Source organism: Sporothrix schenckii (assembly GCF_000961545.1).
Source record: "Sporothrix schenckii 1099-18 chromosome Unknown Cont49, whole genome shotgun sequence".
Classification (NCBI taxonomy): Eukaryota; Fungi; Ascomycota; class Sordariomycetes; order Ophiostomatales; family Ophiostomataceae; genus Sporothrix; species Sporothrix schenckii.
Genome location: NW_015971150.1, coordinates 3,512,980 through 3,536,702, shown reverse-complemented (window position 1 = coordinate 3,536,702; position 23,723 = coordinate 3,512,980). Strand labels below are relative to the sequence as shown.

Genomic DNA, 23,723 nt, shown 5'->3' with positions numbered 1-23,723 from the left:
CAGCCAGTTGACTCCCCGTGCCAGTATCTTCTCTTGATTCTTTCTCTCCAGCACCCCCCAAAGGAAGATCGTCTTCAATTTTGTCAACATGAAGTTCCAGTACTCTGCCCTGCTGGCGCTCGCCGCGTCGGCATACGCCGCTCCCCCGACCCAGTCTGTCAAGGAAGTCGCTCGCCAGGCTTCGGCCGGCTGCGCGTCTGCCGTGACCCTGGACGCCAGCACCAACCCCTTCAAGAAGTACACGCTGCACGCCAACACTTTCTACCGCAAGGAGGTCGAGGCTGCCGTCGCCGCCATCACCGACACCAGCCTGGCCGCCTCGGCCGCCAAGGTTGCCGACGTCGGTAGCTTCCTGTGGATGTAAGTTGGGTTTGTCGAGGATTGAGGATTCGTTGTGTCGCACACCGACCAGTCTGCGGTGGTTGTGAGTGTCGTAATTGCGAGCACCCGCTAACCCGAACCAGTGACTCCATTGCGAACATCGCCAAGGTCGAGCCCGCCATTGCCGATGTGCCTTGCGACCACATCCTGGGTCTGGTCATCTACGACCTGCCGGGCCGTGATTGCGCCGCCAAGGCCTCCAACGGTGAACTCAAGGTCGGCGAGGTCGACAAGTACAAGTCCGACTACATTGACCGTAAGCACTCTCTTTGGCGGCCCCCTTTGCTTGGCTTCTGTCGTTTTCGAATTCGTTTCAATTCCGATTTCATTTTCATCGTCGTCGTCGTCGTCATCGTCGTCGTCGTCCCTGCTGACATTCCCTCGCAGCTATCGTCAAGATCCTCAAGGCGCACCCCAACACCGCTTTTGCCCTGCTCATCGAGCCTGACTCGCTGCCCAACCTGGTCACGAACTCGGACCTGGACACCTGCAAGAGCAGCGCCGACGGTTACGAGACCGGCGTCGCCTACGCCCTCAAGAGCCTCAATCTGCCCAACGTCGTCATGTACATTGACGCTGGTCACGGCGGCTGGCTCGGCTGGGATGCCAACCTGAAGCCCGGTGCCCAGGGCCTTGCCAAGGTCTACAAGGCCGCCGGCAGCCCCAAGCAGGTCCGTGGTTTCTCCACCAACACGGCCGGCTGGAACGCCTGGGACCAGAGCCCCGGCGAGTTCTCGACCGCCTCGGACGCCAAGTACAACAAGTGCCAGAACGAGAAGACCTACGTCGACACCTTTGCCCCGCTGCTCAAGTCTGCCGGCATGCCCAACCATGCCATCATCGATACTGGCCGCAACGCCGTCACTGGTCTGCGCAAGGAGTGGGGTGACTGGTGCAACGTCAACGGCGCCGGCTTCGGTGTCCGCCCCACCGCCGACACGGGTGACGAGCTGGCCGATGCGTTCGTGTGGATCAAGCCCGGCGGCGAGTCTGACGGCACCAGCGACAGCAGCGCCACTCGCTACGACTCCTTCTGCGGCAAGGACGATGCCTACAAGCCGTCCCCCGAGGCCGGTACCTGGAACCAGGCCTACTTCGAGATGCTGCTCAAGAACGCCAAGCCGGCGTTCTAGGCGTGTCGACAAGGAGCGAAGGCGGATGCCGAGGCTGAAGGTTGTGAGGCAATCTGTGGCTCTTGCGCTTTGAATAGAGACACAGCGTTGTTTTGCGTGAGCGGGAGTCGGTCGGAAGGGAAAAGGGTGTAAGAACACTGTTGCCAAAACAGGGCAACAAGCAGAGTAGACTCCTCCGCTCTCGCCAAGCAACGAGCACATAATAATGACCCAAAAAAATAAAACAAACATAACCAAAAAAGAAAAGCAAAAGTAAAGCAAAAACTTTTATTTTCAAAAAAGAGTGAACGAGTATACAATCTCCTTCTTCTCTCTCGTGTATCGAAATGACACGACAAAATGAAACAAAAAAGTGACCCAGGCCCAGACCCCGGTGTGCTTTCTCTGCAAACACGGCAGGCATATTACCTTACATATCGCGTATTCGTACTTGTGTGAAATCTGCATCCGGGTACTCTGGGTGATAAAGTCTTTGTGCAGTCCGTGGTTATGGCATTCTTGATATTGATCCAAAATGAAGAGACGGCACCGACGGCTGGTATGTAGCGGTAGTAGTTGACTGGCTGGGCGTGCAGACGAATAGAAATGAGAAAAGACCGAGGCCAGTAATTGTCCTCGTTGAAAATCAGACAGACCTCACTTGGAGCAGCATAACACCCAAGTTGACAGAGACATGCCTCGCTTACCGAGGACCAAGCGCGTCGGGGCCAAACGACAAGGGAAGCAGCTGCACGAGGTTAGTAAGATGGCACTTGTATTGCACACGCGTGACTGATTGGGCCGCATACCGTCTCCAGCTTGATGCCAATGTACTGGCCGTCCTTGGCGAACATGAGTACTGGCAGATCTAGACCGCAGAATTCACGGATGCTGTTGTGTTAGATACCTCAGGTGTCTTTACCCTCCTGTTGCATCGTGTGATGTCAGATCCGGAGGACTCACAACTGTCGGCACATGCCGCATGGCGAGCACGGCATACCGGCGGCTGCGGCTGGTGCCATCACTGCAATCGCCTTGAAGTCGCGGTGGCCTTCGAACACGGCTCGGCCCAGAGCCACACGCTCCGCGCACGTTCCTACGGGGTACGAAACGTTCTCGACATTGGCGCCGAGAATAAACCGACTGTGGCCATTGCCGCCTGAGCCGGGTAGACCTTCAGCGGCATCTGGGCCCTGGACGCCGTACTTTGTCATGACAGCGGCCCCGACGGGGAAGTTGCTGTACGGGCAATAGGCGCCTTCAGCAGCCGATACGCTGTAACGATGCAGCTCGCGGAACTCTTCGACCGTGATGCCAAGCTCGCGGCACGTGGACTCGACCTGCGCGATGTCCGCAGTGGAGTGGACAGCAATGTTCGCCATGGTGTCTGGTTGTGGCGTGGGTGAGGCGACGAAATGAAGTAGAATGCAAAGTCTGAATGACTCAAACTTTTACAACGGCCAGGTCAAGGTGTGAAGTGGAGCAAAACGGCGTCCGGTGTGGTTCACTGCGGCTCCTGACGGTCTTATATGCCCCAACGTTGGACGTGGGACGTGGGACGTGCTGCTGAATGACGCCGCAGTGCCACCGACTTTGACTTGAGGGGTCGCGTTGTTTCTGACAGTCTTTCGATCTCGGAAGCCAAAGTGCGGGCGAGAATCGAGAATGCAAAAGGCCGACGAACTGGTGACTGCGTCTGACGTTGATCGAATGTTATTTTGCGTCGAAATATCCACTCTCTCGGAAATTCCGCATCCCCTCCTTGGTTTCGTTAAGGTTTAGGGCGCGGTGGAAACGGACGCCGGCTTATTGTCCAGTGCACTATTCGCCACTACATCGTAGGCGCAGTTGTGTGATGTTGCGGTTTCTCGTCCCCCTCTGAGCCCCGCCTGTACTTATTACTTGGTGGGCAACGATCGTCCTTATCGGGAGACCGCTCGCCTTTGTTAATCAGAGTCTCTTCCAGGCCAATGCCACTGGGCCGCACCTGGCCACAGCACATTGGTTCGACCGTGCGAGGCATATGGGTAGGACGCAACATGGAAAAAGCAAGGGGACCAAACAGTCCACCGATCGTTGTCGCGCTCCGAAAGTGACTGCGTAAAAGGATGCTTTCGGCCTGTCTTTTCACAGTTAGTTTGAATTGAATGATAAGAGCCACAGGACTCAGCATCGGGGCGAAGGGCAACATTCCATTTATGCTTCCTGTATCATCGTTACACCAGGCGCGTGCTCACCTGTTCCTAACGAATTGTGCAGGGTCGACGCTTGTGGGGTGAGCGCTTCTGCAGAATATCGTCTTTGTTGATGTCAGGAGAGAAAACAAGCGGCCAAATTGCTTCACTGGGATGTTTCCCAATCATTGCCCCGTATTTTTGCGTGCACCTGCCTGTTGACGTTTGATTCCCAAAACAGTAGCTGCGACCAAGACACTTACACCGTTGCAGCAACTGCGACCCAAAATGCCCTTCCATTCGTAATTCGTATCGACAGCGTGGGTCAACAAAGCCCCTCAAGCCATGATTGGCTAGCGCCTTCCCGACTGGATCATTTGGCTTGGGGCAGGTCCGTGCACCACCTTCCATTCGGCAATGCTACCCCTGACTTTTGCTTCAGTCGACGCGGCGAGGCAAGTACTCCGTATGAATAAAAAATACACACATGCACACTACGAACAAGAACGACGACGCAACGACGGTAGCTGAGCGGACGACGACAGCGAGGTGATCAACAAGAGCGGAAGACGACGATATATACACGAGGCACGTAATAAGGACCGCCTGGTCCCAGGGGCCGCTTTTGAGCGACGCTGCAAGTGTCCTTGTCCCTCTGCAATTGACTTGCGCCGACAAGACGACGACGACGACGACGCGTGTCGAGATACGAAAACACGACCCTGTATACGTTCCTAATACAACATAGCACATAGACATCTGCTATGGACCAGGCGGACATACCTGCGCTGCTCTCGCGGCTGGCAAGCGACGAGGATGCCGCGCGCAAGATGGCCGTCTTCAAGCTGCAATCGTCCATCAACGACCCGGCTTTTGCGGACGTCTTCATATCCTCGGGTGGTCTCATCATCCTGCGCCGCCTCATCATGGCCACTGGCGGCAACACGCTCGCATACTCGCTGCAGTCGCTCAGCCGGCTGCTCGAGGTCGACATGGGCTGGGATATTTTCGAGGGCCCGGCGGCCAGCGACTTGGTGGAGCGTGTAGTCGAGCTGATTGTCACGAACCCGCTCGTCAACATTCTGCGGGGCGCCATGAGCATTTTGGTGGCCCTTGTCAGCCACAGTCAGTCGTCCACGGCGCGTGGCGTCGGTGTCGGGATTGGTGCAGGCTCGGCCTCAGCCGCTCTGCGCACGAGTCCGCCCGCCAGCTTTGGGTTCCGGGCCCTCAAGCCGGCTGTTGCTGTCTACCCGCAGTTCTTTGAGCTCGTCATCCAGCAGCTGCAGTCGGCTGACCACGCCCTCTGTGCCAACGCGCTCATGCTTGTCAACGCGCTCATCCGCGATGCTGTGTCCAGCGACCCCGCGTCGGTGGCAACAGCCGCAGCGGCAGCGGCAGCAGGACCAACAACGACAGCAGCGGCGGCGGCAGCAGGACCAACAACGACAGCAGCGGCGGCGGCGGCGCCAGCCGCGACAACCCCAGCGACACCGGGCGCGTCTCCGGCAGCAAACGGAGTCACGAGCCCCAAGTTGGGGAGTGGAGGCGGTGGTGGTGGAGGTGGTGCAGGCGCAGCAAGCGAAGACTGGTCCAAGCTGATCAAGCGGCTGCAGGACCTGGGCCTGATCAAGGCCGTCTATAACCTGATGCAAAGCTCGGCGCTGCAGGACCTCGCACACCCGCTGTTGGAGTTCCAGTCACTCACCAAAGTGCTTCTGCGGAAATGGAAGGAGGTGCGGATCGACCTCGAGCGGCCCGAGCACCGGCGTGCACTCAAGGGCCTTCACCTGGCGAGCGCCCCCGACCGGCACCACGCGGGTGCCAATGGAGCCTCTGGTGCAGCAGCAGACACAAAGGGCAGCCGGCGACACAACCCGGAGAAATGGCGGCGGCTGGGCTTCGAGACAGAGAGCCCGGCGTCCGAGTTTGATACGAGCGGCTTTCTTGGCATGATGGATCTGACCGACTATGTGCGCAAGAACGAAGACGGCTTCCAGAAGCTGCTGCTGGAGCAGTCGTCGTGGCCGTTGAGTGGGCGCTGCCCCGTGGCGCGTGCGAGTCTGGCGGTGACCATGACGCTGTATGAGCATTTCGAGGTCGACCGGTCCGACGTCGAGGACCTGAGTAAAGACCTGCAGGGCTACTACCAGAGCTTGGACGGCGCAGGCGTCGACAGCAAGGATGCCGATCGGATCTTCCGTCCACTGCTGCTGCAGTGGTCGCGCCTGCACACGGCGGGCCTGCAGGCATTCTTCCGGCTGTGGAAGGCGACCGGCGCCGAGCGTGACGATTTCGAAAAGGTGGCCGAGCTGGTGCGCATCCTGATTGAGCAGGTTGTCGGCCAAGCCGGGCGCACCAAGGACGTGGCTGAAGTCGAGGAGGAGCTGCAGGAGCACGATTGCGGGCGCCTTCGCGAGCTGCAGATGGGCCTCTTGGAGCTGTCGTTCGAGGACCAGTGGGGCACGCACCTCTTCCAGGTGCGGGACGAGCTGCGCATGGAGGCGCTGCAGTTTGTCAAGGAGCAGCGCATCCGCTGTCTGCTGCAGGGCTCGTGGTTTGCGCGGCCGGTGCCGAAGCGCGACCGTGAGCACCTGCACCAGCAGTCTCTCTCGCAGAGCGGTGGGATCCAGTCGCCGCCGCAGACGGGCCACGCACAGAAGCGGCGGCTGTACGAGCCCAAGGCCTGGCGTTTCGCCAAACTGTCACACAACCGGCGGTACCTGCACTACGCCGACTTCCCGCTACAGACGCCACAGGACCCGGGCCTGGATGCCTTGACCGAGAAGATCGACCTCAGCACCATCAGTTCGGTGGTGTCCAATGTGTCCGCGACGAACGAGGACGGCGTCAGCGAGATTGGCAGTGGCGGTGCGCTGTCCGGCGCGCGGTCCACGACGACCAAGATTACAGTCTATGCGTTTGAGAACCCCGACGAAGCGGCCAAGGCGGGCAACAGCAGCAATGGCGCGAACGGCGCGGCGGCGGACAACAGCAACGCGGACGCGTCGGGCGCCGCGACGCGCGAAGTGGCCATCCTGACACTGCACCCAGTCAACCACTCGCTGGCGTCGGAGTGGCTCGACGGCCTGTTGATGCTGCTGAACCAGGCGCCCATCACGGCCGAGACGAATAAGCTGGTGTCGCTTGTCAGCGACTATGGACTCAAGATCCGGCTGCTCAACGTGCGGCAAGAGGCTGCCTATGCAGGGCCACCACCCGGCGCCGGTGCTGTGCCGAGCCGCGAGGGTCTCGACGACGACTACTTTTACGAAATTTGTACAGGGGACAGGAGACACCTGTTGCGCACAGTGGAAGCGCATTGATTGGTTTTGGTAGAGCCGTTTTGTCGGTTCTTTTATGTCGTCTTTTGTCGTCCGTTTAATTTCTTCTGCTTTTTTTTTCTAACGCTTCTTCATCTCATGTGAAGCTCTGTCTCATAGATTCCATTCTTCTGCATGTATTTGCTCTTTTTTTGACTATTTGGCCATGAAATATACCCCTGTTTGGCTGAGCATTAGTATTCTCATATTGTTTTCGCATGCGTCTTGGATGTTGGAAACAAAACAGTTGGCGAAAAGTGGAGATTGTTAATACGCACGGGGTTTCCAGCAGTGTTGCCCCGCCCAACGCACCAAACGCCCATCAATCCTCCTGCAGCTCCAGCTCCGAAACACCAAATGACGTTGTTTCGGCGCTTGTGTCTCAGTGAACGTCTGGACCTTGAGAAGCATATCGCACACCAGCGCCGCCCGGCGCCAAAACGCAATCGCATCTCTTTTACGACGCCCTCTGCGATGGTCTGATTGCCGTTGCGCAACCTCTCGAATCCCCTCCTCCTCTCCAACGCTTTACAATGCCTCGAGGTGGCCGTCGAATAGGCGGCCGCCGATCGCAACCGTCGACTCCCAGGACCACGCGCACCAGCAACCCGGCCACCCCGTCGTCAGGCCGTGGCAGCGACGGCCTCTTTGCTAATGGCCAATGGTTCTGCGACTGCAGGCCGCGGCGCCCGGCGGTCTTGCGCGAAACCCGCAAACCAGGCGCCAACAAGGGCCGCTGGTTCTACACTTGCCCCCAGGAACGGCGCCGGCAGTGCACGTTTTTCCTGTGGGAGGACTATGCCGGCGCGAGCGGCGGTGGCGCTGGCCCGCCGTCATCACAGGCGCCCCGGCCGACGTACCGGACATCCATTGGGCAGCGCACGACACCGCCCGCCGAGCGGCAAGACGGATCGGCATCGCCGCACACGACACTGGCAGGACAGCGGTCACTGCCGCCCCCGGCACCGGAGCAGACGCCTAGACAGCGCCAGCGCATCTTTACGACGGCGATAGCGAACGAATTCCCCCAAGACATGGCCTATGGAGATTACGAGAACCTCGGCGGCGAGGACGAGGACAACGACGAGGACGATAGCTTTGAGCCACCACCGACACCGACACCTGCACGAGCACGGCGGACGAGTGGGAGAGCAGCGCAAGGTGCGTCGTTGGATGCAACACAGACGCTGCCACAAGCTCCTACTGAGACGCCCAGCCGTCCTATAACAAAATACTTTGGCGTCGTCAAGACGAACGGCAGCGGGAAAGACGGTGACGGCGCCGGCGGCAGCAGCAGCGGAAAGAATGGCGCGGCCACAGGTCAGGCACAACGGGCCGAGGCGCCCGGGCGTACTGCGTCCGACTACAGCGACAGCGAGTTTGACAGTGACATGGAGCGGGCGCTGGTGGCGCTGGTGGACCACAGCGAGCGGAAGACGCGTTGGCAAAGCGATGCAGCAGGACACGGCGCGGGGGCCAAGATCAAGCAGACGGACGACGTGAACGAAGGAGGCAGTCTGGCCATGGACGTTGAGGAGGATGGGGAGAGGAGGCGACGAATCATCGTTCCTGTGCGCGAAGAGCTGCAAGAACAGGAGACGCCAAACGGTCGTCGACTGGGCCACCGTCTTCTAGTTGCGTCGGACGTGTATGCCGCGAAAGAAGCAGCGGCAGAAGCAGTACACGCGGCGGCGTCACCAACGACGCCGACGCCGACGCCTACAGCGGTAGCACCTGTCGGTGCGACAACAACAGCAACAGCCACATCCTTTGCTTCATTATTTGGAGGAAGCCGGAACGGCGCGCAACAGCAGCCACACCCGGTCTTTTCATTTTCGTCGTCCGTCCCGTCCTCGCAGGTTGCTTCACAAGCGTCTCACGCTGCGTCGTCGCAGGCCCCGACACAAGACTCGGTCGACACGGCGGCCATGACAACACCGCCTTCGTCCTTCCGCTCCGAGGTGAGTGCGGCGGGTGCGAGCACCGGAAGCGGACGAAAGCGCCGACAAGCGGCCGTCGACCCATGGTACGGACGGCCGACGCAGGATGGTGGCAACGGCGAGAGCGACGACGACGGCCCGTTCGCGACACCGTCCAAGCGCGTGCGGTTCCGCGAAGACGAGGCCACTGGGACAAGTGCAGGCCCCAGCCAGGATGCCGCCCCAACAAGCGCGCCGACGACGACGACGCAGGGACGGTCGGTACCCATCAAAACCGAAGACGAGCCGGGCGAGCCCAACGGCGCTGTAGCGCGCCAACGCCGGGCCGAGGAGAATGAGATGCACGTTGATGGTGAGGAGGATGGGCCACGTGGCAGCCAGGACGCATCGGCCCTGCCGGCCTCCCCGCAGCCAAAAGACCACAATGTGACGCTGGCGGTGTTGCAGCTGCTGGCGGGCCAGCCCATTGCACCACGGGTGCGGCAGCAAGTGCGAGCACTGCTCAACGGCGCATTTGCTGAGGACTAGACAAGAACGTCGATACGGCAGACAATGAGCGCCACGTTCTTCGGTGTGGCATCAAGGTTGAAAGGAGGACGGGCAAAGCCGCGGGCGAAGTGCGGCACCGTCCGATTTTGGAGAGTGCAGGGGCCGGCACACATAAATTGGCGTGACTGACCGTCGAAACGAATTGTATGATACTCCTTCTTGTTCATTAAACTATGTTGTAACGAGGCACGCTCGGTGATTGCGAAGGAATATAAACATATATTGTGAAAATGGGTATCTCTCTGGACCGTCCTAATGTCCTCGGACCGGAAGCCGCTCATGCTAGTAATGCCCGTCTCTCAAAGGAGGCAGGCCACTAAAGTATATACAAGAAAAGAAATGCAATGCTCGTCGTGTCTGTGGCGCGTGTAATGCGACTGGATGTCACCTGAGTTGCGGCCTTGAAGAAAGCAGGCAACCAGTGCCAAATATGTCATGACGTACCATCATAAAAGGAGGAACAATGCTGTGGATGCGATGCAAACCAAACGACAACTAAACGACGCTCCACCAAAAAACTGCTGTCAAAACGTATCCCAATACGAAGCACACTCGGCCGCCTACCAGCGAACAGTCAGCGCCTTCTAGGCGGCTTGTATTGTGGTCGCGGCGGCGTCGTTGGTCTTTTTAAGAAGCCTCTCAGCACGACGGAGACGGGCATTGGTCTCGCGCTGCCGACGCTGCTCGGCAGACACATTCTTGGCGTCGTCGTCGTCGTCGTCATTATCGTCGCCATCGTCGATGTCTGGGTCGTATTCCTCGTCGTCTTCATCGCTGTCGTAAATGGCCCCAGACTTCATGCCACCGACAAGACGTCCCAGCTCCTGGGCTTGTGCTTGTATTTGTGCTCGTGCCTGTGCTTGTGCTCGTGCCTGAGTGGTGCTGGGCGATAAGGAGCCGGCCGCCGCATTGCCCTCTTCGGCCGACGCAGGCCGTGCCGCCACCTCGACATCCTCCTCGCGGACAGTGTACATAGCCGTCTGCGGGAAGAAGAGGGCACGATTCTCGTCGCTTTCGTCACACAGGCGTTGGCAGTTGACCTCCTCCCACTGGCACCACGCGCGGCGGGACAGAGTGGCCTTGTCGAGGATGGACGGCGACAACGACCGGGGTGGCGTGAAGGAGGCACGCGGAGCGGCCAGCATGGTCGTCGTGGCGAGGGCGCCAGCGGGCGATGAGACGCTGCGCTTGTTTTTCTTGGAAAAGACAAGGCCGCGGAAGCTCTTGATGGCCTTGCGGATGCTGTCACCAGGCCCTTCTTGCGTGCGGCGGACCTTTTTGAAGGCGACCTCGTCGGTGCCGTCCTTGGGGTCGGCCACCCAGAAGATCGGTCGATTCGGGGTCAGAGGGAAAGAGCATCGGCTGCACATGGCGGCGCATTTGCCAATGGAAGCAACGGTCTCGTCGGTTGCCGATGTCGGTGCCGATGCGGAAGCCGCCGACGTGGTGACGGAGGCTGGGGCGGAGCTGGTCGCCGAGACTGGCTGCAGCGGCAATGGCAGCTCAAGGGCCGCCGCAAGAAGGCTGTCGTTGGGCACGGGGCTGCCGTCGGCACAGCCACAGTAGGCGGCCTTGCCGCAGGCGTACACCTCGTTCTGCCAGTGCAGCATCTGGGCGATCTTACGGCGCTTCTTGTCGGGCTCCGTGCCGGTCCATCCCCGTGTGCACAAATCGACAAAGTGGTCGAGCACCTGTGGCAGCAGCTCCCACTCGGCCGAGCCCATGCCGAGAGATGCCGTGTCGCCATTGACGCTGGTGATGCTGGTGACGCCATTTGCACCATTCTCGCCAGGGTTTCTGCCGACACGGGCCATGGCCAAGGGTGTGGGTAGCTGTGTGTCCTTGTCGGCGGGACCACCGCCAACCGATGCATTCGCCGATGGCGCGACCATGGTGCTGACAAGATAGGCAATTCGGAGGCACGTCTGGTCCCAGGCGAGCGCATGCGAGTTTAGGCTCTCGGAGTCGGAGTCGTCGTTGTCTGCGTTGGTGTCTGCGCTACGGCCGACAGCGTTTGTAGTCTCGTCTCTGTGGTTGCCGTCGACACTACCTCCACGTCCCTCCAACGACGGTCGCTGACTGTGGCTATCTTTGTGGCTGCCGCTGCGACTGGAGACGCCGGTCTTTGCGATCCTTCCGTTTCCGCTCCGCCCAGATCGGCTGCGCAGACACAACTGCGGAGGCGAGGCTAGCAGCGAATGAGGCTGCGGTGCCGGGGTGGACAAGAAGGCCGAGTCCTGTCGGTGCCGGTCCTCGTGTTGCTGTTGAGATGTTGGATAGAGATGGATGGGCTGTAGCTGGGCAAAGGGCACATGGTCGGCTGTTGAACCGCTGCCGTTGCCGTCGTCGTCGCCGTTGTTGTCGTCGTAAGCGTGCTGGCTGTGCTTATCGGCGTTGTTGATCACATGCATGTGCTCTGCCCGGCCAATTGTGCTATCACAGTGGGTATCGGTAGTGTTACCCGTAGGATCGACGCAATTAAGATTAGTCTGGCCGTCGACTGCAAAGGTACGCGACGTCGCCGAGGGGAAGGTGGAGAGGGGAGTAAAGTTAGAGGAGGAGGTAGAGCGGGTGCGTGTAGGTGTCGAGGCGTCAGAGCCCTCGTAGGCGGCCTGCTTCCTCGCGGGATTGCGTGAAGCGCGGTGATGGTGACGGTGATGGTGTTGTTGTTGTTGACGTTGACTTTGGCATTCGGTCTGACTGAGAGAACGATTTTGCAGACGGTCGTCGAGTTCTTGCTCTTTGCCACTAGGGCTTGGCTCTTGCCCGTCTTGGTGGTGTTGTTGCCCGTTTTGCGCACCTGACATGGCTAGCTTTGCAAAAGAGCCAACAGAGCCAGTAGCTCTTTCCCTCTCTAGTTGAATGACATGACTCTGGCTATCGCCGGCGGAGAGACCGGCGGCCATTCCTAGCAAGGGCGTTTCTTGCCCTGCAAGCTGAGTATGTGGTGGTGTCAAGGGCAGTGGCGACTGTGGCAACCACGGCGCCTGCGCGCTGTGGGCCGCCATTTTTTCGTTTATTTTTCCTGTTCTTTTTTGGCGACGCCGTTGCAAGAACAGGACGATGGCCGTTTTGAAAAAGGGTTGGGCCGCAGAGAAGGCGCAAGGGACACTGCACCTGCCTATGCTCTCCGAAATGATCGGCCACGTCCTTCCCAAGTCGGACGTGGTGTCGTGCGCTCGTTCGAATTGCTGTTTTTTTTCGTGCCTCCTTGCTTAAGGTGCCATAGTTTCGAGGCGAAGTGGTCCTTGTGGCACGGTCTGTGTCATAAATGAGGAGGAAAAGGAAGCAAGGCTCGAGATGACGATCGCTGATGGTGGTCGATGTGCTGTGTCGCTCTTGTGCTTCCTTTGTTTTCGACGTCGTGAATCGGATATGGCAAGGGCAAGTTGTGGAAAGGACGGAGGTGGAAAAAGGAAAGAGCAAGTGTGAGCACAGGACAGACGCAAGGCGGAAGGATTCAAAGACAGCTCAAAGACAGCCAAATGACATCAGCGGCGGGTTGTGCATATTAGGCACTCTGGTAGTTCAGGGGCTGGTGCTGTGGTCGAGAGTGCACGGAAAGCACCGCCCGCAGTCGACGAATCAGGAAATTGAACGTGATGGCCACAATTGCGGTGGAACGAGGCAGTTACGCCAACGAGAAGCTGAGAATTGATGAGAAACAGGAAGGCGCCCGGATAGACTGGTTCGTTCAGTCGTAGGACATGGCGGCAGTCGCGACGAGAGGAAGGTGCGAGGGAAGCAGGACGAAACTGGACGCGGAAGAGGACGGAGCGCAGCGTAAACCAAGGCAAGAAGACGTGACCTCGGTACGGAGTGGTTGTGCTTTGATTGCTGATTGAGACGGCCTGTCATAGCACGCAGGCAGGCAGGCGGGCAAGGCAGGGTCGCCTTAGGGAATAGATTACAAGTATGATCGGGTCCAAGGCGTGAACAGAGGAAATATACAATGGCGGATGAGGCTGGTTGGCGAAGGCAGGGGGAATAATCGAAAGCGGAAGTACGTCGAGAACAATGTCGTGGGAAGGCGCGATGCAAGACCAAGGCAAGGAAGGAAAGTGCGTAGAGCGGCGATGAGTAGTGTTTGACAAAGTGCGTCTGGAAGAAAAGGAAACAACAACTGTCGACGATATTTTGCGTGCGCCGGAAGCGCAGTGGAAGGAACTAGTCACAAAACAAGGGTCTTCGTTGTGTCTCCTGAGCTTCGGGTTCTCGGAAGAAAAGCCTCAAAGCCTGCCTCAAAAGCCTTGCAGGAGGAGGAAACTTTCTGATTGAGTCGAAAACACTAGCTGTCGCCGACATGAGCCAAAAGGTGGTTGGGGAGAACGGGACACCGAGCCAGGCAAACGAGCCTGCCGACAGCCAAGGATGCATGCTTTTCTGCGCCTTCCTTGGTTTGTTTGTGATGCGCCAAAGCAGCGAAACGTGGTGGCTTCCGCTTTCAGAAGGCGTATCGTGGTGCCTGTCCACTCAACCCCCAACCCACGCCAAAACGGCCGCCTTTTTTCTTTTTCGTGGTCGTGTCGTTCCTTCCCATTTGTATGCGTTAGTCAGTCCACCATTTTTTTTCATGCAAGTAAATCAGCCTTTCAGCCATGACGGTGTTTGTTGCTTGCCGGTTTGGGTTTTTTTTCTTTTCTTTTTTTCTTTCTTTTCTTTTCTTTTCTTTTTTCTTTTTTTGTTTCACCGTTTGAGTTGAAAAGGTCGGCCCAGGGTCCTCTCACTTCAACATTGTGGGCGGGTTAGTAGAGACGAGGAAGTAGTCACCAGCAATTAGCGTCATACACTGTCCGTGCCAAGAACGCTGCACGCGACAGAGAGCGCCACTGGATGCACCAACAAGTTAGCGTGAGAGCGGCGCTTTCCAGGGCACATCGCAGCCCCAAGCGGCCCTGAAAAGCTGCTAAAGGTAATTTAACTTACCGTAAAGCCCTAAAACGACGCCAACGGTCGGCGCGCGCCATTGAAAAGGCGGTAACGAAACGGGCCTCCAAAAGAGCGGTGGCAGAGATACATTGGGATTGATTATTTCGGTTGCGTGTTCAGATACTCATGTGACATATCGTAATGGCAACGCGCAAAGGCCGCCCGAGCCGCTGAAGCTGCTGCTGGAGGCCGACCGCCGCTGGAGGCTCAGTGAGGCAATAAGTGTCTGGCGGCAAATGACGTAGACACGGCAGAAGGCAGAGAACAAATATAATAAATACAAATACCCAAGAAGTGGACAAAAGTGTGGACAACATACCAGCGGACAGTAAAAAAAACATAGGTAAATAGAAAATAGAAGGTCATGATAAATAGCACAATAAATAGACGCATTAGATGGCCTCATAACGCTCCAACATGACATCGTTCGAAACTCTTGAGATGGCTCGGGAGGACTCTGTGAAACGACCAGCGGTTCTTCTACAGGGATGCCAAGACGGAAGACGGCCAGCTGGCTTTGCAATGGCAGAGTCGTGCTCCTGTTGGCTGGACGGCTCGCAGGCGGCACACCATGTTCATCGACTGCAGAGTTGACCCATTTGCGGCTCGTTATGCCGAGTATATTGAATTGGGCATTGCTTGTGGTTGCAACCTTGCTTGGTAACTCTTGTATATGTATTCGTGTATATTGGTATATTGGTAACTGGTATGTTGGTATATTGGCATATTGGCCTGTTGGCCCATTCGTATTTGTTGATACGACATAACAGACCTTACTGCCGTGGTTCATGCTTCGTGCACTCATGGCCTTTTGTTCGTCTTGTTTCCCTTGCCGCAACGATGCCAGACGTACACCCAAAGTACACCCTCCGGCCTTGTGCGCATGCCATCTGCAGGCCGCTTCTGCCACCCGACTCGTTGCATGCAAATCACAGGTCGGACGTGTGCTCCCGTCCGTAGGATTTTTTTTACTTGTTCACGGCATGCCCGTGCTCTGCGATTCGCGTGCTCATGACGGCTGCAGGGGTTGGTATCGGGACAGACTGGTGCCCGCCTCGTCGTCGCCCAGCAGATCAACATTGCTGGACCGTGCCTTTGCGGATGCCGTCGGTGTCGGCAGTGGGTGGCTGTGGCTCGCGACTGTCGGGGTGCGCGCCGGCAATTTCGGCGGTGCGTCAGTGGTTGCAGGCAGTGCCGCCTCGGTGCGTCGCCGAGGCGGTTTGGGAGGTGGCGTCCCGCGACCGGCGCCATCCTCGGATGCCAACCCGACGCGGCTCGATGTCGGAGACGGTGTCGTGGACGGTGCGGATGCTAAGTGCGCCGGTTTCTTGGCGACGGGTGGCACGGGTTTACCCTTGGCCGAGAGGGCGGTTCCTGCTCCTGTTCCGGAGGCAGACACCGATGTGCTCGAGGCAACCGACGCCGGTCGGGGCGGCATGGCATTTGTTGGCGGTGGAGGGAACGTGGTGTTCACCTTGGTCGGCATCTGCCTTGGAGGCACGGGCGGGCCGCCGTGGCGGTCACTGGCGTTGGAAAAGGACGACGGCGAGGACGAAGACGAGGCTCGCAGCTCGTCCAGCGCTTTGGTGACGCCACTGACCGTCGGCGGCACCCGCGCGTTTGGTGGCGGTGGCGGCCCTGGGAACGTCGATGCGAACGACGTGGTCGAGGCCGATTTCTTACTGGCCACCGACGTCGCATCGTTGCTGTCGCCGGTGCCGGCTCCCCCTCGTCTCGGCGGTGGTGGCGGCGGCGGCGCCGTCGTCGTCGTTGTCTCTTGCCGGTAGAACTGCGACGACAAGCTCTGGCCCATGGGCTGCCCACCCTTCCTCGACGCCGCCAGGCCGGCCGTCCCACCCGTCGTACCACCGCTTCCATTTTGGCTGTTGGCCGACGACGACAACACCGTCGAGTGGTTGATGTGCTCGTACGGCGACGTCGACAGGCTCGAAAACGACGACAGTTGCGACTCCGCACGTGGGACCGCCACCCAGTCTGGCTCGTCGGTCGGCGCAAACGGATTGGCCGGCCGCTTCGGGTTCAGAATGGCCGTGTGTGTCGCGGGGTTGGCCGGCGGCGGCGGCTGCACGCGCGCCTGGGCCATCCGTCCATTGTCCAGCCACCACTTTTGCCGGTCCGAGCTCGCCGCCGGTAGGCCGGGCTCAATGGCGTCGTACCCAATCAGGTCCTCGTCGTCCGTGTCCTCGACCGTCGTGTTGGCCGTTGCGTCCCCCACCTCGCCCTTGCGCCGCTCGTACAGCTCGCGGCTGATCTTGTCGCGCCGTACCTCGTCCACAATGTTGACCGTACATTGGAAATGCGCATATACGGGCCGGTGGTCCGAGAACCGCAAGGGCGCTGAGTTGTATGCGGTCTGCCGCAGCTGCTGGCCGCGGCGCAAGATCCGGTCCGTCCACGCGGGGATCCGCTGCTTTTCCGACGTGTCGTAGTCGTCCCGCCCAATGTCAAACCGATACGTCGGCAGGAACGTGATGCGCGCCTCCGAGTAGTACGGGAACGCCAGGCCGGCCACCATCTGCAGGTTGAGCTGGTCGTTTTCGTAGAGCGTCTCGAGGTTGTGCGCGCGCACAAGGTCCAGCGTGCGCTCACGGCCCAGGCCGATGCGGTAGTTGAAGTCGCCAAACCACAGGACGGCATCGTGGTCGTCAATGCCGCGGTTGCGCTGGAACCGCAGGCCGTGGTGGATCGTGAGATAGTCCCGGTTGCGCTCTTCGTAGTTGGCAAACCCGGCTGCCAGGTGCGCCGTCACAAAGCATATGGCCGTGTTGGCGTAGTCCAGCCGGATGCCGACGGCGCCCTTGTTGCCCGCCATGCCCGACATGCCCGTCTTCTTGACGCTGCCCTCGACGTTCTTGATCTTGGCGAGCGACGACGACGTGACAAAGATGCACAGCGCCGCGCCGACCAGCTGGCCGCTGCGCAGCAGCACGTACGGCTCGCCGCCCAGGGCGGCAGCCTGCTTGTTGAGCGTGTTGAGCACGAGAACCTCCCACTGCTGCTTGCGGGTCGGGTCGCTGTTCATAATCTGCTGCGGACTCAGCTCCACAATCTCCTGGAACCCAATCGCCACAATCTCGGGCAGCTGCTCGGCCGACTGCACCGCGACTGGAAAGAGCCACGGCGACAGATCCTCGTGCAAACCATCAAGGCGACCGTTGAGGTTAAACGTGCCAACCCATCTGTTTCTGTTAGACCAAAACGAAAGAAAAAAAAAGAAAGGAAAAAGGGGAGAATGGACAAACAGCAAACCCGGACATACATTTTAATCACCTCGGACGACGAAAAGGTGGCCGCGCGCTTGTTGAGCTCGAGCGTGACATAGTCACTGATCGGGTCGAAGAGAATGACCGGCGCCTGGCCGTACAACCGGCCGAGGAGCATGTCGATTGTGTTTTGCCGGCCCTTGTCGGCAAAGTTGTTGATGTACAGCCGCGTCGCCGACTTCCGCGCGTCCGCAATCGCGCCGGCCAGCGACATCTTGCCGTGCCGTGTAAACGACGACTTGAGCGCGCCCGTACCGGCATAGATTTTGGACAGCGCGTCGCCGTTGTCGGCCCACAGGTTCGAGTGCCGCATCCAAAAGTCGGGGCCCGCCGACTCGTTGCGCTGCTTCAAAAACGTCTCGACCGCCATCTGCGAGATGATGGTCTGGATCAGGTTGGTGCGGTCCAGGCAATCGAGGCAGTTTGTGCGAAACACGCCCTCCTGCTGCAGCGCAACAACAAACCGGCGGCGTGCGCTTGCGGTGCTCGCCTTGCGCCCGTTGGTGCCGCTGTTCCGTGCGTCGGCCGCCTCCATGGCCAGGTAGTAGGCAAAGCCGTTGGCAGAGTCACGAATGTAGTGCCGGATCTCCTGCGCCGCTTCGTAGCCCGTCGGGCCCCTTGTCTCGGCGTGAAAGTCGTACTCGGTGGACCGGATCAGTGCATGGTCGGACGAGCTCCCCTTGTCGCCGCTTTTCTGGCCCAGGGGGGTGTGCCGCAGACCATAGCGGTAGCACTGGCTCAGCTCGGCCTCGCCAGGCTTGGCCTCGCTCAGGAGGTTGATGACGTGCACGGCGCCGTACGACGTCTCCAGGTCGTCAAAGTGCTTGTCAAAGGCCGGCTGCGCACCGTCGGGTGACCGTGTCACGATGATCTTCTGGTTGCCGGGGATGAGGCCAGGCGACTGCTCCCAGAACACGGGCACTGAGCCGCGCACCTGCACGTACGAGAAGACGACGCCACTGGGGCTCCAGTAGATGGTTTCAGTCTCGACAAAGTTGGCCACGTTGCCGTCGTCGTCGATGCCGCGCGCGTTGAAGCGCGTGCCGGCACGTCGGCACGACAGCCGCGAGATGACGGTGAGGTACGACGGCATGCCGGACTGGGTGGTGCGCAGCGGCGCCACAGACTGCGGGATGGTGACGGTCAAGCAGAAGCCGCGCACGGCCGATGTGAGAATGCGCGATGCGTCGAGCATCCTGCGCTCGTGCGGCTGCAGCCGCGCGCGGAACTGGACGAGTGGCTGGATCATAAACGAGTTCCACAGAAACGACTCGTCAAAGTTGTCAATGTCAAACGACGAGGCGTCGGCGGACCGGTCCTGGAGCCGGTTGGTCATGTCAAAGTCGGTGCTGTAGTAAAAGCTGCGGTTGCCTAGCAGCTTCATGAGCTCTTGGCACGGGTGCTCGACAGGCACATCGCGGCGGCTGAGCCCTTGCGAGTAGACGGACGCCGCGTCGCCATCCGGATCCCACGGGTCGATGGCGGCCGACAGAACGTCGTCGTACTCGTTGGTGTTGAGGCAGAAGAACTGCACCTGCTGGATCATCTCGACGGTCTCGCCCGGCCGCAGCGTGGCCACACGCAGTGCCTGTGTGATGACGCTCAGAAAAACGTCCTGGTTGACAGCAATCAGCCCCAACGTGCCGTAGACGGGCCTCGGTGTCAGCGATCGGTAGTCGCTCAGCAAGCCCTTGGAGATGGGAGAGAACTCGACCATGCACTTGGCGCTGCCGCCGCCGTGTCCGCTTCCATTTCCGCTCCCGCTGTTGACGTTGCTGCTGCTGCCATTTTGTGATTCGCTTCCAGCGCCGCTGTGGCGGAAGATGAGGGCGTGTGTCTGTGAGACAATGGCGATGGCGCGGTGTGGAAAGTCGCGGATCAGCAGCTGGTTCGAGGTGTCGGGATCCGGTACGTGGCCGTTCCACGACACCGTGCTACCGACGTAGTCCATTGATCTTCTGCACGAGGAGTACGGGGAGGAGAAGGAGGAGAAGGAGGCGTCCGTTTGTCGAGGGAAAGGTGGAGAAGACAACAAATTGCAAAAAATTGCAAAATCAATTCAGTGATCCAAAGGGAACAACCAGGACGCTCACGCGTGCGAGATGCGTTGGAGAGGCAGACAACAGTTGCAGGACACGTCCGGGCATCGCTTTTCGCACAGAGAGCTCTTTATCAAAAGAAGGCTATCCGTATAGGCGGGTCGATCGGGTATTAGATAGGTCTCGTGCTTCTAAAGTACCGATTTCGTTATGATTTCAGCTGTCGAGCTTGGAGCCCACGCGCTTTCGGATGGAGAGATTGCCGTCGATGGAGAGTTCTGCCGCAAGCGTGCCAGGCCGAGGCCGTACGAATTGCTACTGGCGTTCTAGCTGGGCGTGTGCATGCTTGTGCTGTGTCCGTGTGTATATCACAAAGTAAGAAAAAGGTCGTCAGATGCGGCGCCCAAAATAGACATCGCTGTTGCCGCAACGCTGAGCTGAGACGCTGAGGGGCACCTGCCGTCCACAAGAAGCACTGCATACCACCGCCTGTGCCGGGTGGATACCATGACGCAGCTACCAATGTGGCGACCGGAAGGTGCAATGGAGTTGCACGTGACGAGACCAAACGCGAGGTCATCGCACTAGCCGTTCTGGGCAGTTCAGCAAGTCGGAAGGCACGACCCAGCCTGGTTGGCCCGTGCGTACAGCATTGCACGAATGCACATGCGCTAAGAAAAGCCAAAGAGAGCAAGAACAACAAATCCAATCGTCAGCGCCAAATCCTGCTCGTTCCAGCCTTCTCTGCCTTTTCTGCTTTCTCTGCCTCCTGCACCACCATATTGTCTCTGCTATCGCGAACGCGCACCACCCATCGCCAACAACGACGAAACGCGCAGACGCGCCCGAACGTATCGGCTTACAATTATACGTCCCTTTGCCTCGAATATACGATATTGTATTCTCTCGCCTCCTGCCATCGCTGTTGCTGCTTTCTGTCGGAAGCAAAAGCATCGCAAACAGATCTGCCTCCTCCTTCACGCCGTCGCAGTCTCCGCCGTTTGAGAACCGGCCGTCACCATCATGTCTGACGCTACGCTGGCTGACTACAACTATGGCGGAACCGACGAGGAGAACGCCGAGATCCGGACGTTGAGCCTGCAGCTGGTACGCGCCGCATCTGATTCTTGCGTTTTTGATTGATGCCCCTTGTATTGAGCGTCGACTGACCTTTGTTCGTTGCTGCAGGATGACGACTCGGACAACTTCGAGCTTTGGGAGAAGCTGCTGTACGCGTGCGAGGCCCTTGACGGCGGGCTCAACCGCAACTCGACCCCGCTGGCTATCGAGACGATGCGCAGCACCTACGACCGCATGCTGCGCAAGTTCCCGCTGCTGTTTGGCTACTGGAAAAAGTATGCCGACTTTGAGTTCAACATCTCGGGCCCCGAGGCGGCCGAGATGATTTACGAGCGCGGCTGTGCTAGCATCACCAACTCGGTCGATCTGTGGACGCAGTACTGCACCTTCAAGCTCGAGACGACCCACGAGCCCCAGCCCGTGCGAGAGTAAGTCCCGACAGAGTTGTCATCGCCCCCCGTGTCCCTCCTCCCTCCGCCGCCCCCATTGCGCCCCAATTGTGGTATTTCTCCCCATATCCTTTGTTATCTACCCATAACCAGTAGTTTGCGAGCCCGATTACGGGAAAGAATGCGAGTCGAGAATCACGCGGAGACAGCCACGAGGGAGACTGAAGAGGACGGGGAGAAAGAGACGTGTGGACGAACGCGTGTGAAGAGCGAGGATGGAGGAGTGCCCGGTGACATGCGCAATGCGCAGCCCGAGAGACAGGCCCCGTGTCTTCGTGCGTCATGTCAGCGTACCGCATCGTATCAACCCTTCACGGTGAGAATATCCAGTCATGGCCATTCTGAAAACTCTGAAACCAAAACGTCCTGGTGGATGTGCTCTCTCTCACAAACCACACAAGCATTTATACCGTTCTAGAAGGGCGGCAACGGCTTTTGCAGCTCGTGTGCACAGCCATTGCCGCCTCTGCTCTCCCGATGCAAACCGCTCGCAGCCCTGCTTGACTTTACCTTTTTTGCTCTGATCGATATATGCCCTGCAACTTTCGGCACCCACCATGCTCTTCGTTCAATCATTTACAACTTCCAACCTGTTTCGGATCAAAAACAATATTTTTGTATTTTTGCTCCCTTCCCAACCCCCTCTCCTCTACCCTGCTCTTTTCTTTCGCTTCTCCTGTCGTCCCTTTGTGCAAAAGCCACTTTTGCCTTCTCTGCGTCTTGGCGCCCCCATGTGGCCCGTGAGCAGATGTGTGTGAGAATGAATATGGACTGACGCTCTACCTATTGTCTAGGCTTTTTAATCGCGCTGCCGATCAAGTTGGTCTTGACTTCCTGGCCCACCCTTTCTGGGACAAATACCTCGAGTACGAGGAACGGCTGGAGGCAACTGAGAACATCTTCGCCATCCTGAAGCGCCTCATCCAGATCCCTATGCACCAGTATGCACGGTACTATGAGCGCTTTCGCCAGCTGGCGCAGACGCGGCCCATTGCTGAGCTTGCATCGGAAGAGGTCCTCGCGCGCCTGCGGAAGGATCTCGAGGCCGAGGATCCCCATTACAGCAGCAAGACCGAGCCTGAAATCGAGGCGGTTCTGCGTGCCAAGGCCGACGCCCTCTCCTACGAGACGTTTACAAAGACACAGGAAGAGACGACCAAGCGGTGGGCGTTTGAGTCGGAGATCAAGCGGCCGTACTTCCATGTGACGATGCTCGACCACGCCCAGCTGGCCAACTGGCGCAAGTACCTGGACTTTGAGGAGGCCAGCGGCGACTACGCGCGCATCGTCTTCTTGTACGAGCGTTGTCTAGTGACATGCGCATACTACGACGAATTCTGGTTCCGCTACGCGCGGTGGATGTCGGCACAGCCGGGCAAAGAGGAGGACGTTCGCATTGTGTACCTTCGCGCCGCGACCTTGTTTGTGCCCATCAGCCGGCCGGCCATCCGGCTGCAGTTTGCCTACTTTGAGGAGAGCCGTGGGCGCGTCGACATCGCCCGTGCCATCCACGAAGCGGTGCTCGAGGTGCTGCCGAGCAGCGTCGAGACCATTGTGTCGCTCGCCAACCTAGAGCGTCGGCAGGTGGGCCTCGAGGCGGCAATTGATGTGTTCAAGAAGACGCTCAGCGAGCCCGACATCGACCTGTTTATCAAGGCGGTCATCGTCGCGGAATGGGCCTTTTTGCTCTGGAAGATCAAGGGCTCCGTCGACGACGCACGGACCGTGTTTGTCAAGAATGTCGAGTACTACGCCGACAGCCGGCAGTTCTGGTGGAAGTGGTTCGACTTTGAGCTGGTGCAGCCGACGACGGCAGACACGGCGGCGCAGGCTGCGGAGCGTGTCGACAACGTCATCAAGGAGATGCGGACACGGAGCCGTCTTTCGCAGTCGACCAAGAGGGAGTTCTACGCGGCGTATTTGACGTTCCTCCAGCAAAGAGGTGGCAAGGACTCGATGAAGCAATTTATCGAGATGGATCGCGAGATCTTTGGGTGAGTTCCTTCCGTTTTTTCTCCCCCTTCACCGTGGATTTATGTGTCGATGCATGTCTTTGAACGTGCCGACTGCTAACATACAAAAGGCCGGCATCAGTTCAATCTACCGCGACAAAGAGCAAAGAGGCGGGTGGCGCTCCGGCCAGCTTAGACGAGGCGACACTCCAGAGGGCCGAGGCCCGGTACCAGAGCTTCTATGAAGTGTACCCGAGCCTGGACCCATTAGCCCAAGGGCCGGCCAGCTTCGACTAATATAAATCGCTGGTACGCAGGTGCCCATTGCACAGTGCTGATATCCCGGTTTGCCAATGTACTATATTTCATCGTTGTGTTACTCCCGCTTCCCCTTGCCAATGTCTGTGATCCTGTCTCTACTATATGTTTACCCATTTCTTTTGATTAATTTTCCTTGTATTCCCCGGCGGCGATGCTTTCTGAAAGTAAAGACGGGAAAACATATGGCGGTTTG

At 58.7% G+C, this 23,723-nt stretch overlaps 7 protein-coding genes across 7 annotated transcripts; 4 read left to right on the top strand and 3 right to left on the bottom strand.

The window, feature by feature from the left end:
* Positions 1-88: 88 nt before the first annotated feature.
* On the top strand, positions 89-1,514 carry SPSK_05270 (exoglucanase 3 precursor; the record flags this gene model as incomplete). Its single annotated transcript, XM_016732020.1, has 3 exons — positions 89-360; positions 465-637; positions 769-1,514. The coding sequence occupies 3 exons, from the start codon at positions 89-91 to the stop codon at positions 1,512-1,514; spliced, it is 1,191 nt and encodes a 396-aa protein (XP_016583657.1).
* Positions 1,515-2,196: 682 nt separating this feature from the next.
* Positions 2,197-2,875, bottom strand: SPSK_05571 (cytidine deaminase; the record flags this gene model as incomplete). Its single annotated transcript, XM_016732314.1, has 3 exons — positions 2,197-2,241; positions 2,303-2,384; positions 2,457-2,875. 3 exons carry the CDS (start codon positions 2,873-2,875, stop codon positions 2,197-2,199), a joined length of 546 nt encoding a protein of 181 aa, XP_016583656.1.
* A 1,556-nt stretch (positions 2,876-4,431) lies between these two features.
* Positions 4,432-6,990, top strand: SPSK_04964 (elmo ced-12 family protein; the record flags this gene model as incomplete). Its single annotated transcript, XM_016731722.1, has 1 exon — positions 4,432-6,990. One exon carries the CDS (start codon positions 4,432-4,434, stop codon positions 6,988-6,990), a length of 2,559 nt encoding a protein of 852 aa, XP_016583655.1.
* Positions 6,991-7,520: 530 nt separating this feature from the next.
* Positions 7,521-9,455, top strand: SPSK_05106 (uncharacterized protein; the record flags this gene model as incomplete). Its single annotated transcript, XM_016731857.1, has 1 exon — positions 7,521-9,455. The coding sequence occupies one exon, from the start codon at positions 7,521-7,523 to the stop codon at positions 9,453-9,455; it is 1,935 nt and encodes a 644-aa protein (XP_016583654.1).
* A 605-nt stretch (positions 9,456-10,060) lies between these two features.
* Positions 10,061-12,484, bottom strand: SPSK_04988 (uncharacterized protein; the record flags this gene model as incomplete). Its single annotated transcript, XM_016731745.1, has 1 exon — positions 10,061-12,484. The coding sequence occupies one exon, from the start codon at positions 12,482-12,484 to the stop codon at positions 10,061-10,063; it is 2,424 nt and encodes an 807-aa protein (XP_016583653.1).
* Positions 12,485-15,414: 2,930 nt separating this feature from the next.
* On the bottom strand, positions 15,415-19,640 carry SPSK_04824 (synaptojanin-like protein; the record flags this gene model as incomplete). Its single annotated transcript, XM_016731587.1, has 2 exons — positions 15,415-17,605; positions 17,686-19,640. 2 exons carry the CDS (start codon positions 19,638-19,640, stop codon positions 15,415-15,417), a joined length of 4,146 nt encoding a protein of 1,381 aa, XP_016583652.1.
* Positions 19,641-20,751: 1,111 nt separating this feature from the next.
* On the top strand, positions 20,752-23,506 carry SPSK_04939 (pre-mRNA-processing factor 39; the record flags this gene model as incomplete). The annotated part of the gene is made up of 6 exons (XM_016731698.1): positions 20,752-20,835; positions 20,917-21,236; positions 21,351-21,573; positions 21,676-22,007; positions 22,052-23,251; positions 23,341-23,506. The coding sequence occupies 6 exons, from the start codon at positions 20,752-20,754 to the stop codon at positions 23,504-23,506; spliced, it is 2,325 nt and encodes a 774-aa protein (XP_016583651.1).
* Positions 23,507-23,723: the final 217 nt, after the last annotated feature.